At 41.1% G+C, this 14,829-nt stretch overlaps 1 protein-coding gene across 1 annotated transcript in view; it reads left to right on the top strand.

Moving 5' to 3' along the window:
* MRTFA (myocardin related transcription factor A) overlaps positions 1–14,829 on the top strand; it is a 94,840-nt gene that overhangs the window by 66,243 nt on the left and 13,768 nt on the right. Inside the window, 1 exon segment of the mRNA XM_050907401.1 lies at positions 764–829. Coding sequence (XP_050763358.1) covers positions 764–829 — 66 coding nt within the window.

Raw genomic sequence — 14,829 nt, 5'->3', positions numbered from 1 at the left:
GAACAGTCTCTAGAATGTTGCTTTGATTGTATAGTTTAAAGGGAAACTGCTGTTATAATCTAAATGTTGAAATTATGACTATTCCAGAGATTTGCATTAGGAAAAAAAATAGATAATTGCATTTCATACAGGTCATGCATATGTTCTGTTACGCTAAAATAAATAGGAAAAATTCTAGTGATAAGGGATTCATTTTGCTGTGGAACAAGGACACTTCTAGATATATCCATGATATTTCACTTTCGTGAGATGTTTCTGAAGGTGAATTTCTGAGCTGAGGAAGGAAATCAGCCTTGTAATTTAGAGTAATGACCAATAATTTTGTCATATCAATTTAATCTGCACATGGTAATTAGAGTTTTCAGGAGTCATTAGCAGCTGGGTGTCACTGTGTTTATTGGAGGACTGTTAGCTGGTGTTTCTCTTTGTTTATTTTTTAATATTAATGGTTTGGAAAGAAGTTGGTGCTCTAGAAAGAATTGAGAAACAGGCCTGGCTTTGCGGATTTTTATCACCCTGCCAAGACCCTGCGCAACTTCCTCTCCCTGTTGCCCGCAGCAGAATACGGAAACCTGACTGCTGAAGGCCACTTCTGCAATTGCAGTGGGGCAGGGGAGCAGGGTGGGAGGGGGTTCTTTTCATTCTGCTGCTCGCTAGCGCCTTGGCATCCAAAGAAGAAAACAAGATGCGTTTGAAAATGTCTCTTCAGTTGTTTCTTGCACTGATGGGTTTCTTTCTCTTCCCTCTCTCTGCTGTCGTGCAGTGCTGCAGTTGAAGCTCCAGCAGCGACGCACACGGGAGGAGCTGGTGAGCCAAGGGATCATGCCGCGTAAGTATCACTTAAACTCTTTGTCTTGATATTTTTATGCATGTTTTTGAGTGGAGAATGGTTTCACATATGATTCGAAAGATCAGATTCTCTGTTTCTGTATGAAAAACATCATATATGAGAGCCCCACCCTGTCCCACCCAACTTGGTCCTTCTGAAGTGTTGGTATGCTAGGTACGGGGCCACCTCCAATACTGAGGAAGAGAGTAATGGCTCCAAGTGTAACTGTACTCCAAAACAACATTTGTATTTGATCATAGTGCACAAGAGTCTTCTGGAGAACATACTATGTTAGAAGTGCCTTATATACTTGACGCATGCTGGTAATCACTCTTTTAACAGGCTTCCTGCCTCTGCAGTTTCTGTTCTTGTTTGTCAGCTCCCCAGACCTCTGAGGCAGTTGTAACTTTGTATGTACATATTCCATAAACCGACTGAAAACAGGCAGCGCATACAAGATGTTAACCAACAAGGAGCCCTATTTTATGCTCGTAGCTAGAAAACATAGCTAGAAAGAGGCCTATGGGCATCAGCCATTCCCCTTCCTGCAGGGGAAGGCAAAATCTGCGGAGCCAGAGAACTTTTACTTTTCTGGGTGGACACATAGGATATACCTTAATACCAAGCTTTAATAAATTCCCAGTCAGGTTAGTGTTGGAGAAGGTATTTTTTTGTTTCGTTCCCCTCCTTCCCCCAAAATGCAAAAAGATATGTGACAAATAGTTTTGTCATGCTGTGGTACCTCCAAACTAGATGACTTATAGGTAACAACTTGAAGCAAGACCGAAGGCAAATGTTTTATTTTTGAGGTCCTCTCAGTTTCACTTAACAGCTTTAGTAAAAGGCAATGGATCAGGTATATGTTTTCTTCTTTCAAAAACTTTCCCCCTCCCCCATTTCACAAGCCTTACTTGAAGACAGTGTAGTAATGAGTTTCTCATTCCTTCTATTTCTGGGGTGCACACTGTAATATGACACAGTGATGTGACTTACACTTTGCTAAAGGCGTTAAGGTTAGGCTGTCAGCTCTCTCTCTGAATGAAGAGAACCTGTCAGCAGCATTCTGTCAGCTGAAGTGGCTCGCTGGAAGGCAGTGACATGCTCAAGATGTTTCTGGGACCCCTACTTAAAATTCTGTTACCAAATCAAAAAGGAAAGATTGTCCTGTCTGAATATAGTACATCATGCCTGTCATCTTATTTTTACCTGGGGAACTCGTATACATGCTTCTACAGAATACACGTACTTGCTTTTCGATGAAAGACTAGTGTCCCAGTGACTGTGCCCTTTCACTAATGCTTCCCAGAAGAAAATGTTCCTGACTTCTTTGTGGTCTCCTGCTTTAGGTGGATATGTATGCAAATACTGTATTAACTTATGTTCAGTACTGGCTTTCTTCAAAGTGTGGCTGGCCAAACTTGTGATTCCTGAGAGGGGTCTGTTTTACAGGCCCTTTGAAAATGAGGCCCTTACAAGTAATTCAAGTAAGGCACCCAGAGTAATTAGTCTTAAATTTGCTTAAAATACAGCCTAAATAACTAGTCTTTGCAGACTTGTGCCCTTCGTTGCTTCAATTATGTCTCTTACATGTGAGTTTTACGACTGACCAAAGAAGAATGCTCAGTGAAATCTCATTGTGAAAATATTGGCGACACATGAAAAGATCCTTTCTGCAATGGAGAAAAACCACTTTAGCAGATCTGTTCTAAACATGATTTGAAATTAGTTCCCTCCAAGTCGTGGTATCATTTACCCATACCTGCCAACTGGAAATAACCACGCATAGGGAAATGTTTAAAACATTATTTGCCTGGGCCACTTTTAATGAGAAGATCAGATCTAAGATAAATTGTGATACTTAAAGCAAAAGTCCCATTTTTAACCTGAGAAGTACAGAAGATGACTAGGGGCCATGTTCCTCCTGAAGGTGTCTCAGAGCCATGACAGCTTTGCTTCTACTTTCAGCAGTTCAGAATAGACGTTTTTACTTACTAGTGGGAATGTGCAGGTATCCTGTATTCTTTCATTTCTCTGCCCTGTAATCCCTGTGTGTGAAAAGAGTTAGGTACTTAATCTTGTTCCCATGTCATCTACTACTAAACATGGTTATACTGGGCTCCCTCTTGAGTTTGTTAGTCAGGAACCAAGCCCCACACAGCCCTTCATGATGATTTAACAAAAATATAGAAGTGGGAATCCAGAGGATGGTTTGGTGCTGAATTAAATGAGCTGGAGCGCTCTTTCCATGAGAAATGCTGGTTGGCTTCTAGCCTTTATTTTCCCTCTGGAGAGCCTTAATGCTCTTGAAAGATTTGTGGTAGTTGTGGTTATATCTACATTAGCATTATAGCTTGTGTCAGGAAGGTGCTTTTGAAGTAAAGCTCCTGATTGCACCTGCCTAGTGTACCTTGCTTTGCACCATGAAATGAAGTTTGAGAGTTGGATTAAATTGGGATGAAAGTAAACTGGAAAACGTTCTGCCTAGAGCTAATATGCATTCAGTCCATGGGACCAGACTACAACTTGTCTGGCACCACACCTCCCGTTTCACGTTCACGTATAGAGTGTGGATGTCAGTTCCTCAGCATCAACTGTTTTTCTGTGCAGATTTGGTCTTACTATGCTATCCTACATGTTCATTTAGATTAGCCTTTAATACAGATCAGTTCCTCAGTCTTGTAGCCAAACAGATGTGCAAAAATCCATGAACCAAGTGTGGGAGAAGTAGAAGTTTTTGTTTTACATTAAAAGCTATCTAGTGTGCAAACTCACTTTGGTACCTTTGGTTCTCCTGACTGAAGTATGTCTTACGTGGTGTTTAGATTCAGCTTGGTGCCCTAAAAGAGAAATTTTATTTCAGGCTTCCATCAACACAAGGTTTTTGGACGCTGTAAACCTGAGGGGTGGGAGAAGACACGTTTGTGTCATACTAAAGTGAGAGTCACACCACTCCTGCTTTGCTTGTTCAGAACAGAGCTGGAAATTGCTTACTTTGTTCACATGTGGAATTTTGTTTATATGGTAGAGAGGAAGGCAAATGTTTCAACATTTTTTTACCAAGTACACTTAATCTTGCTTGAATAACCTTCCAACCCACCAGCCACCTACAGTAGGGCTATGCTTCACTAGAAGATTAGTTTACTGTAGTAAGAAATAAAGCATTTATAAGCAGTGACAGAGGATTCAAAATAATTGGGGTTTGTGCTTCATTAATTCTTCTTGCTTTTCTGTTATCACTTTGTGTAACCTTTTACTAGTAGCAGAATTCATTAGTTGAAGATTAAAATTCTCAATTGCCCATAGAAAAGAGGTGGGAAGCAAGTCTTCATCTGCACTTGACATACCTGTGATTTGAGCTAGAAGGACTGTATCTAGAAACAAAGAGAGCTGAGTTTTCGTATTTATTCAGGTTTTGGCTTGTTTTCTGATAGTGCAAATGGACAAGCTTTTTTGCTATTTGCATTTTTTTGTAGCTATGCAGAGGTGATTTTCATCTTCTCGTCCTCATAAAATGCAGGCTAAACAAAATCTGCTGTCTGTGCTGAACTCTTTGAACTCTGTCATGCTGTAGAAGAACAGTCAGATGCTGTCTGTTTTTACAGTGTTGAATTTAAAGGTTACAGCTATTGTAAGTTTTTTGGGGGGAGTATTATACGCCCAGTTATCCACTCTTGAATGTTTAAAACAGTAGCTAATGTGCATCTGAGTAGAAAGACATGTGGAAAGTATCTTCAATTAAAACAGCAAAAATTTTTAGGGGAAAGACGTTTGGCAAATGTAGTAATACCCTGCTTTGCAAAATATGTTGCGTTTTTCTCTTTTGCAAGGTTTAAAGCGTCACATGCCTGTTGTTTTATCCATCGGGATTATGATCTTTGGCTTCTGGCTGCAAACTCAAAATATAGGCAAGCATGCAAGGTTGTCATGTTGCACAATCCTGCAGGAAAGCTGTTGTTGTGACCATCAGATTCACCTAAGCAGGCGAAACAGAAGTAGAAGATCATTTCTGGGAATGTGCCTTGTGTTGTTTTATACCACTGCTTTGTGAATATCTGAAGGATGACAGGCAGCCTTTAAAAAGGGCATCGTCTGAACTGAAAGCTAGAAGGAGGGTGGCTGCAGTACAGGCAGAGAATTTCCAGGAGCTGCTTTTTCGCTTCAGTGTATCTGATGTTTGCCAGTTTTTGTGCCCACATCCAACTACTCTGACTGTATGTTTGCATTCCAGGATGCAGTATATGCAGAATGCATGAATGTATATAGAATCCAAAAAGGACTGAATTTGTGCTGTTTTTCTAATGTGACTGTTTTTACAGGTGCTGATGTGTTTCCATGCTATAGGTCTGCGTTACCAACACTCATGCATTTTTCTGCTTGGACATGCAGCCTGTTAGTTGCTTGAGTGTATTTCGGAATACAAGATCTTGTGCTGCTGGGTTTCAGACTCTCCTGAGGAGAGTGTATTTTGTCTCCGGACTACACGAGGGGAGCATGCCAGAGTTCAGCTGCAACATGTCACACAATTAGGAATGATTGTAATACAGCAGACAGTCTAATGATTATAATCTCATTAGGCCTCTCGTATCACTAGCTGCATTTTTTTGTAGCCGTAAGGTTAATGGAGAAAATTTAGTATTTGTTACAAAACTAAAATACAGTATTTGCTTTTTGGGGGGCTGTGAGACATTGCTTAGAATTAATTCTAAAGGAATTGCCATTTAATGGGGACACTTAGTGATTTAAGGATACAGAACACAGATTATGCTTTGGCATATCAATGTTGATCATCATCTAGGCAAAGCTTGTAACTGGTCTTCTGCATCCAGCACAGCTGCCGTCACAAGAAAACAAGGATCTTTGAGGTATTGATTTCAGGAAGCGAAATGCTTGCCACCTCTGAGTTTCTAAAGTTAAACCATGTCTCTAGACATTAACATCTCAACCCCAAAATTTGGCCATACATCCACACTTGTGTTTGTGTAGGGTAGCTAAAAATGATATTGCTGCTTTAGCCTTTACCTGACAGTCTAACCACTTCTCAATTTAAAAAAAGTAATTTGGTTGATGAAAATTATGCACTTCCAACTTTATTGCATAGCTCTATATTTAATATTTTATTCATGTTCATATTTTCTTATTAAGCTGCCAGTTTTAAACCTGAAACTTGTCAGTATAGTACATGGGGTGGTAGTTGAAGGAGACCTGTCCTTTGAGGATATAGTCAACTTCTGGTTCCTGTTACAAAAAATAGCTACAACAGAATATATTAACTGTTGTCAGAAACAAAAGAAAACAAAAAACCTAGCTTTATCAATTGTTCAACTGTTAGTTGTGAAATAGGAGCATCTTTTGATGTATGTCAAAGAAAGGAGAGGCAGTAAGCTGTTGGAACATACACAGTTAGCTACATGTGCAGTATTTTTCGTGTCGGGAACTGTTCTGCAGTCATGCTGATGACTTCAGGTGCAATTCTTAATCTCTCAACAGTATTTTCTATGCAAAGGCCAGGATAGAAGATGAACTGCTATGCTTATGTGGAGTTTTACTGATTTGGAAGTGTTGCAGTGTGGCTACACAGTTGACATTTCAAGATTGTTGTGTGTTATATTTGAACTGCAGATAAACCAATTGCTTTAACACCCCGCAAGAGCTCTTCCTGCTTTACCTACCTCTGCTGTGTAACATATTTCTGTAATTCTCTCGCTGCTTTGCATATCAGGTCTTTGTAGTGACGTTCCGTATAGTTTTTGGAATATATTTATAGTAACAAAACAAAAATACAGATTTTTACTTCCCTGCCATCTAGTGTCTGCTGTTCTGCCCATTGGTGGCTGCTTCACTTTCATACCTTTTTTCCACAAAACAAGCTGAAACTGTACTTTCATTTAGGATAAGGAGTTAAAACCAAACATACGGGCCATAAATATTGTTACTCCCAGACTTGTTTAGTAAAGTGTCCAAACCTGTAAAGTCTTCAAGATCTAAAAATAATAACTTTTTTTAATACTCCATTTAACCTCTGAAACTTTGCTGTTTCCTGGTTCATTGTGTACAGAATGGGACCTCAAATATGGAGGCTGCAGCGAGACTTTTGATAAAGTTGATGTCATGCTCTGAGAGCAAGGCTGGAACACTAAGCAGGTATCATAAAACAAACAAAAGCTGTAGAGGACACTTGCAGCTGTATTTCTGTTTGTGGCACGTAGCACAGAAATCTGTAGCTGGTTTTATTTTAATTTGATCATCTACCTGTAACTTGTCTCCCAGGAGTTATTTGCTGGTTCTTTGACTTTGATCTCTTCTCTTGAGGCACAGTTTCAAAGCCTTGAGGCTTTGTGTGGAGAAGGAGTCTGTACATTTAAGCTGAGCGCCTCATTGTCAGGAGCCTAATAACTGCACCTGGTTTGTTTGTATTTTTAGATAGCTGTCTGTGTTTGTTTTCCATGTGTTTATATCATCTGTGATTAATAAGACGTGGTTGGAGTAGGAAAGTTCATTGTGTTAGTAATGGAAATGTGCTGTTTGCCCTTTCTGAAGTTGTAGAAAGAAAAGGCCATGCTCAGGGGTTTGATAGGCTGCGTTTAGTCCTTGATCCCTGCAATGATAAAAGATTTAACTCTGCCAGTTGGAAGAGAAATGTAATAATTCAGGGGAGTAAAATCTGGTATGTAATACAGCTTTTTTCCCTTCATGTTCCCACAGTCGTCTTGGGTTCATTCTTACTCGTTGGCTAGGAATGGTCTCTCCTTTTTCTTCTTATGGCTGCACACCTCCCCCAGCCTGGGCACTCCGTAAAATTGTCAGAAGAGTTTGCAAAGGGCGATTATCCATCCAAGAAGCAGGCATGAAGTCTGGCCTAGGAATGCGTGGATCAAAGGGTTCCCGGTAGAAGTTCCTTGTCTCCCTTTTCCTCTTCAGTTTGGAGGTGGCATAATCCTAATTGTAATGAAGCTTGTATCTTTTTTATTTTTAATTTCAGGATTTAGGTAATGGCTTTTGAATGTTAATAGTGATGGACAGAGCGGGTTATACATTATCTGTATTTGCTGTAAATGTTCTTTGACACAAAGCTGTAGCCATAGTCACCCATAGATCTGATAACTGTTACCATGGGTGACAATTTCCATTTTGCTCCTAAAGGAGATGAATTTTCTGAGAAATTACACATATCTGTTAGAGTTTAAATTAACTGAGTGTTGGGCCTTGAAAAATCTTAGCCCTTTCTATCAATAATTTTGCATGTTTGCTGTGACAGACTTACACTTCAGGCTTTTCATGCAGTTAAAACTAATGAAAATCTTAAACTTCAGCTGCATCATAAGGGAGATACCACTGTAATAAAGTTACTGACAGTTTTGCTGAGTTGTGGACATGGGCTCTGGAGAGGCACTTGGTTCAGGCATTGGAAGCAGCTCAGCTGATGCGTGGCTCCGTGGTGAGCTGAGCTGAGGCAGGGTACCACAGTTCCACCTGTACAGATGCTCGTGCAACCAGGGCAAGCCCAGTTCAGGGAACTGGAAAGTGGCTTTTTTGTGCAACAACAGCTCTGTGAGCCAGTACGCTGTGCAGGCTCATGAGTGTTGATGCAGAAGGGGTGGCTCTATGAGGTAGGGTGTCAGGGAGGCAGGACTTCTTCAGCTCTGGCTTCCACAACAGCCTGAGCCTGACCAAACAATCTAGCTAACATGGCCTTTATTTGACTGCCATCTTCTGTGCCATATATATATCGATTGGAATAGCTTGGTAATAGGGAGGACTTGATAAAGCTGTAGCACCATAACTGTAGTGCCATGCTTTGGCAATGCTGGCAACAGTAACAACATGGGGAAGAACCTTTCTCCAGCCTTTCTTCTGTTTGAGACTAGAAACACTCATAATTCTTTAATCACAATGACATTGTTATTGAAGGGTGTCATTGAAGGGCAAAGCTGCATTTGTTTGGGTGGCAGAGATGTGTTTCTCACCTGCATAAAGTATTTGGATTGGTTTTTTTAGGTCAATCTTTATTTTGAATTTTCTGAGTTTATATATTTTGGGGTTTGGATAATCACAATTTACCAGTTGTGGCTTCTTTTCTTATCCTTAACTTGATACTCAGATCTTAGCCTTAGTCCAAGGACGCTTACCAATGCCAGGGGTATGAAATCAGCAAGAATTCTCAAGTATGATCAGGTCTGTGTACTGGATGTGAAATTCCCTGGAGCTGCGTAAGGAGTAAAGAGTGCTGATGGAGATCTCTTTTCCCTCACCTGTGTATTCCCCAGCCCCTTTTCATATTTCTACAGTATACTGCTCTTTGATACTGCTCCACTAGCAAGATAACAGCTCCTTCTGTGCATGTGACCCAGCTTTTGAATACTTTTTTCTTCCATGCTGTGAGAAATGCTTTTTGGAAGTGGAGTGAAGATGAAGGGAGGAAGAAAGTGCAAACTGTCTTGCTCTGTGGTTCAGGTTTTGTGTCTCTTACCAAATGCTACATACACACCAAATGCTATGGGGTGGGAGCCCCACCCTGAACCGACAGAGGAAGTCATCGAGCCTATTTGCAGCCCTTTATCTCATCTTTTTATGAAAACGTAGTAAACAAGAGAGAGAAACTAGAATTTGGTTGAGAGCAGGGGTGAATAGCTGCAGCAGAAGGCCTTCTGCTGTTGTGAATTAAGTCAGCACGTCTGAGGTTGGGTTTGGACATGACATGAGCTTCTCTCTGTCATAGCAAAGGAAGGTTTTACCTTTCCCTCAGGAACTGATCTAACTGAAGAGCAGAATACTTGACTCAGTATTTTGAATTTAGCTGTAGCCTTCCTACAAACATTGCATGTTGTCTGACCAACTGATTTGCGGTTCAAATATCACCTTGTTGTCTATGATGAGCTAGATACTATGGCCAAGGAAAGCTCATGTGCAGTCTCTCCTCTGTCAGCCTACATGTCTGATAGCCTCCAATAGTGCTCTTACTGATCGCAGAAGGTTTTGCAGCCTCTACTCCCCCCTAGACACTTGAGCTATGAGGCCTGTGAAGACCCTTTTGCCTTTCTTTCTTCCCTTTATTTGGTTCCTTGCAAACCTTGGTGTCTTCTGTCGGCTGCGTAAGCAAGTGCAGGGTGTACAGATATTTTGACCTCTTTTTCTCAGCAGTTGGGTCAGTCCCCTTCCCCTGCCATGTTTCGTTCTTAGAGTGATTGAATTCGGTTCTGATGCCACTTACTTCTCACACTAGGTAACAGGAACTTGAAGATCTGCATATGACTATCTTTGAAAGCTTTGCAAGGCTAAAATTTGCTTGTACACTGCAGGGTAAACCCTGAACAGAAATGTTTGAACCATTTTGCCCGGCTTTTTGTCTCTGCTATTATATAGGAGATTTGGGTTTGATTCCTGTGCCTTGATTCAGTCTGTTTATAGCAGCACCAGTTTGATGCTTTGCAGCAATATCTCCCTTCATTCACACGTTGCCATCTTCAAAGTGTGGCTTGGACTGAGGGAACACTGAACTCATGCATTGCAGTTTTGGACCCTGTTTCATAGGAATTAATACATTGCTTTGAAGCAAAGATTAGCAACTTCGGTCTCTGTGCTTTGTGTGGAAAGGCCTGCATTGTTGTAGGTGGTCCTGTGTGCTGCTACTTAGCTTTGGGGGGTCAGATGGAAGGACAGTAGTTGCAATGTATAGCTGCAAACACTTTTGAAGCAGGGTGGAGGCACAAAACATCATTGATCTCCAGGGAGATTTCTCATGGTAGCTAAGGGTGTGACCACAAAGATACTAATGGTTCAGGAATTCTGGTGATGAGGCATCAAAATGCTCCACAACAAGTAGCAGAGACTAAAAAACTAGGATGTATGTGGTAGGAATTTCATGAGATCCTTGCTAGCCAGCCCATCTGTGGTAGGAAAATCACATCCTGCTGTCAGTCATCTAAAGGTGAGGGGTAAAGCTCATCCTCCTAAAAGTAGATGTTGCAAATTGCCAGATGGTTGTCCGAGTGGGACAAAAGTATGTACAACTCACTGAAGCACACCTGCTGGACTGTGGTGTCCCAAACCCTATTGGTGATGCTATTGTCCCTTCTATCACTAAGTGATTTTTAGTGCTTGTTCGGCCATTTGTAACATCAGGCTGTTTTCCTAAGGTGGATGGGGCAATCTGAAGACACGGGGGCTCTGGTTCAGTAGCGTGGGGGCTCCTGCTGCAGCGCTGGCCTTAAACCCAGCCTCTCATTTCTGACTTTGTCTGGCGGGGCAGTTTTTGCTTAGCTTTGCTGACACTATTATTTGTGGAGCTGTGCTGTAAACCAGTGTACCAATCCAGGTTAAAATAACTCTTTCAAAACAACTGTGATCAGAGTCCACAAACGGTTTTGTCAGCATAGCTGAGGGCTAACATGGTTTGTCCCAAGCCTAGGTAAAAGGAACAAGGGCAGAAAGTGTAACTGCAGTTTATTGACGATGAAAATACCATGCACATATCATGTAGAAACAAAATCAGAAAGGCAGGCAACAGGTATACCTAACTGAAATTGGGCATTGCAGAAGTTACTTCTGCATTCTCAACTATCACAATGGAAGAGAAATATAAAGGAACTTTTTTCTGCATACAGTGGAAAACAAAAACTCTCAACAGCTAAAACTACTTGGCAAGTTTTTTTTTTCTCTGGTAGCACTCTATTCTCATCAGGGGCTCACCCAAAGTTTTGCTGGCAAAGCTAGCGAAGCTGGCCACGCAGTTAGCTAGATCAAGGATTTGAACCGAATGAACTAGTACTTCTTTTTGGGGAGGGGCAAGCGCCATGGGGAGGTGCTGGAGTTACTTTATGGTGACAGTTCCCTAGTATGGCTCCCTGTGCGGTACGAATATAATTGGAGCATCAGTGGCAAGGCAGAGATGCATGGGACATGGAGGAGGGGGAAAAAGAGGTCATTACTTAAGCTGGACCTACCACCAGACTAAATATTTGTTGAACTGCCTCCCCAGGAAGTCAAGGTGTTAAATGTCTTTTTGCACTTCTTGGGTTTAGTAAGGTGCTTGACACAGGTTCGCCTGACGTTTTTGTGAGCAAGCTGGGACAACTCAAAGCTGTATATGCAACTGGTGACAGAACAATATTGGAATAAAGGCTTGGTGTCAGACTAGGAGGATGTGTTGAGCAGGGCTTTTGGGTGGGGTGGGGAGGGAGAAGGTCAGTGTCTGATCCTACTCGGTATTTTCAGTAATTTGATGTAAACAAGGAAACTGTGCATATTTATAAAGCTTGCAGGTTAGTAGGCTTGGAGAAGGACAGGATTGGGACGCACAATGTTTGGGGAAGCTGAGAAATATGGGACAAAACCAAAGAAAAATGCAGATTTTCTGCATTTTGGTATGTCTAGTCAGTGGCATGAATTGAGGATGGAGAATGGCTGGCTAGATGGCAGCTCTGCAGAAGAGGATTGGAGACCTTTCATGGTTTGTGAACGTTATGCATTTTATGTACACAAAAAAGGCAAACTGGCTGGGACATGTAACTGAGAAGTGTTATTTAATAATCATTTAGCTCTATAAAAGCTGATAAAGCCTAGGCTGGAATATGTACCCAATTTTGGACACTATACTTCAAGAAAAATGCAGATCAAATGGAAAGAGTCCAAAAGAGAGTAAACAAGCAAAGGTCTGGAAAATGTTATCTGTAAGGGAAGGTTGAAACAACTGGCTTTGGTCATTTTATATAACAGAAGACTGTAGGAAAACCAAAGTTTTCAACTATATAGGGATAGGTGCAGAGAGGAAGAGAATAAATTGTTCTCTGTAATGGTTGCAGGTAAGGCAGGGAGTAATGAATATAAATTGTAGGAAGGGAAATGTGAGTTAGACATTCAGAAAGGTTTTTAAATAGTAAAGACATCTATGCACTGGGATAATTTCTCTGCAATAATATTACATTTTTTCATGAGAGGTCTTCAACAAGTTAGACTAACTACTGTAAGGAATAGTTTAGTATATTTTATCCAGCCTGAGCAGTCAGAAAGCATTAGGTGATTGGAGTTTCTTCATCCCTATTTTCTGTGGTTATATCTGCTGCTTCAGGTACCAAGGGCTGTGGACATGAATCCTGTGTCAGGGATAGAAGTGCTGCCCCATGCCTACCTGGTTACCACTGCTTCTGCTCCACCAGCTAAGCCACTCATTTGCGTACACCATCAGAATGAGCCAGAATAGCTGATATGGCTGAGAACAGTAGAGCTTTGTCAACATGGGTAATTTTCAGTGGAATGGGTAAAGCGGCACTCAGGTGAGCAAGCCGGAAGGGTATGGGGGGCAGGAATAGTTTTGCAGGGATCAGTGCCAAGTGGCCAGGAAGGGCAGTGGTAGGAGCTGGAAAAGGGGCATGTCTGCACTGTGGATCTCCTGTAGAGCTTACCTGGAACCTTACTGCTTCAGAGTTCTTCATAGAAATCTTTTTGTTTGTTTGTTTGCTATAATAAAGTTAACAGAGTTGCTCCACAGCTCTGGGCTGTGTAGTCATTTCAAAGGCAGAAAAATGTGCAAGGCTTAGTTAACTTCGAATGGAGTATGATTTTTACAATAGACACCCTCTTCTGACATGTCAGCCCCATCCTAGATTGCTGAGGGAAGCAGTGAGGGATTTGTGCCCTCTTGACATTTTCAGAGGTCGAATATGAAGTCCTCTGTCATGTTGCCAGCCCAGAGAGCTACAACCCAGTGCTTGTTTCCAGAGGACTAGTCATGAGAGACTGAAATTGTTCTTTACAACATTCTTCCCGTAGCAGTTTTGCATTATTTACTATTTAATGTGTATGTGTTTTGGGGGAGGGTTTTTCTTTTTTTTTGCTCAGGGATTCTTTTCTTCTTGCTTTGTTCTTCTCTATGCAAGAATTTTCCTGGACTACCTGTGACATCAGCTGAACTCCTGCAGTTGACTTTCCTGACCATTTGCTATGGCCAGGGAAATGTCACTTAAAGTTCATGTGCTACCTCTTACTGACAGCAGAGGTAGGCAGGAAGGGGAGAGCAAAGAATTACTGCCGTGGCTGCACATTCTGGTGGTAGAGAGCTTTTGAAGACTCAAGATGAGGCCTGCTTCACTTGTCTCCAGGGTAGATTTTTATACCGATTTATATATTGCATGGTATCTTTGCCCAAGTGTACCTGAACTTTTATTTCACTTTTCTGTAATATGCATACAATGAAAGAAATGCGTGTTTAAGCTCAAGCACGTGCGTATTCACAAGTAGTTCATGCGGCTTGAAAAGAGTATTTCCCAATATTATTTGTTGCTTGCTCTTCATCAAAGTGTGCTGGTCAGACTGCCCAGGAGTTGATGTTTCAGCTAGCTGGTGAAGTTTTTTGTATTATTTTTGCAGTTATTGCAAAACCATATCTCTACCCTTACTTTGGTTTATCCCAAAGTGCAATCAGTGCACTCCCATTTTGCAGCTTGCATAACTTTCTCTGGTGATTTCTCTCCATAACCAGATTGTACGAAACTATCTTTAATCTGAACAGGAACTATTTGCCCCATCATTGTACGGGTCTGTATACTCACTCGCTATAGTTAGTTTTCAATTCTTGTTAATTTATTCTACAAATTATTCTTCATTCACTTCTGTAGTCTGAATCCTATCTATGATGCCCTGGTGTGTTCAGAATTCCTGGCATATGGACTAAATTCTACTTTTTACCCCATTGATGTGAACCTAGAGGGACTCGGTCTGTATTTTGCAGAACGTGTGTCTGTCTTAACACTTTGTCTTTGGCTACTCCATTTTATTCCATAGGAAAGAGTTCAGAAGTCTACATATGCCTTAGCAGTAATTTCTTACATTGCATTTATGCAAGGGCTTTTATTTTTTAATAGCCTTTTGAGATTTCATTATGAAGTTACATTTGAAAAATATTTAATCATTGGTCTTAAGTGAAAAATAATACGAATAGACTATATTTCATAGGACCTAGATGCAATACTTTGGAGTTACTAACTGTGCAAGTTTAGATTTCTGTC

This window comes from Gymnogyps californianus, chromosome 1 (genome assembly GCF_018139145.2).
Source record: "Gymnogyps californianus isolate 813 chromosome 1, ASM1813914v2, whole genome shotgun sequence".
NCBI classification, from domain to species: domain Eukaryota; kingdom Metazoa; phylum Chordata; class Aves; order Accipitriformes; family Cathartidae; genus Gymnogyps; species Gymnogyps californianus.
Note: the sequence above shows the minus strand (reverse complement) of the source record. Positions and strands in the feature narration are given on the sequence as shown.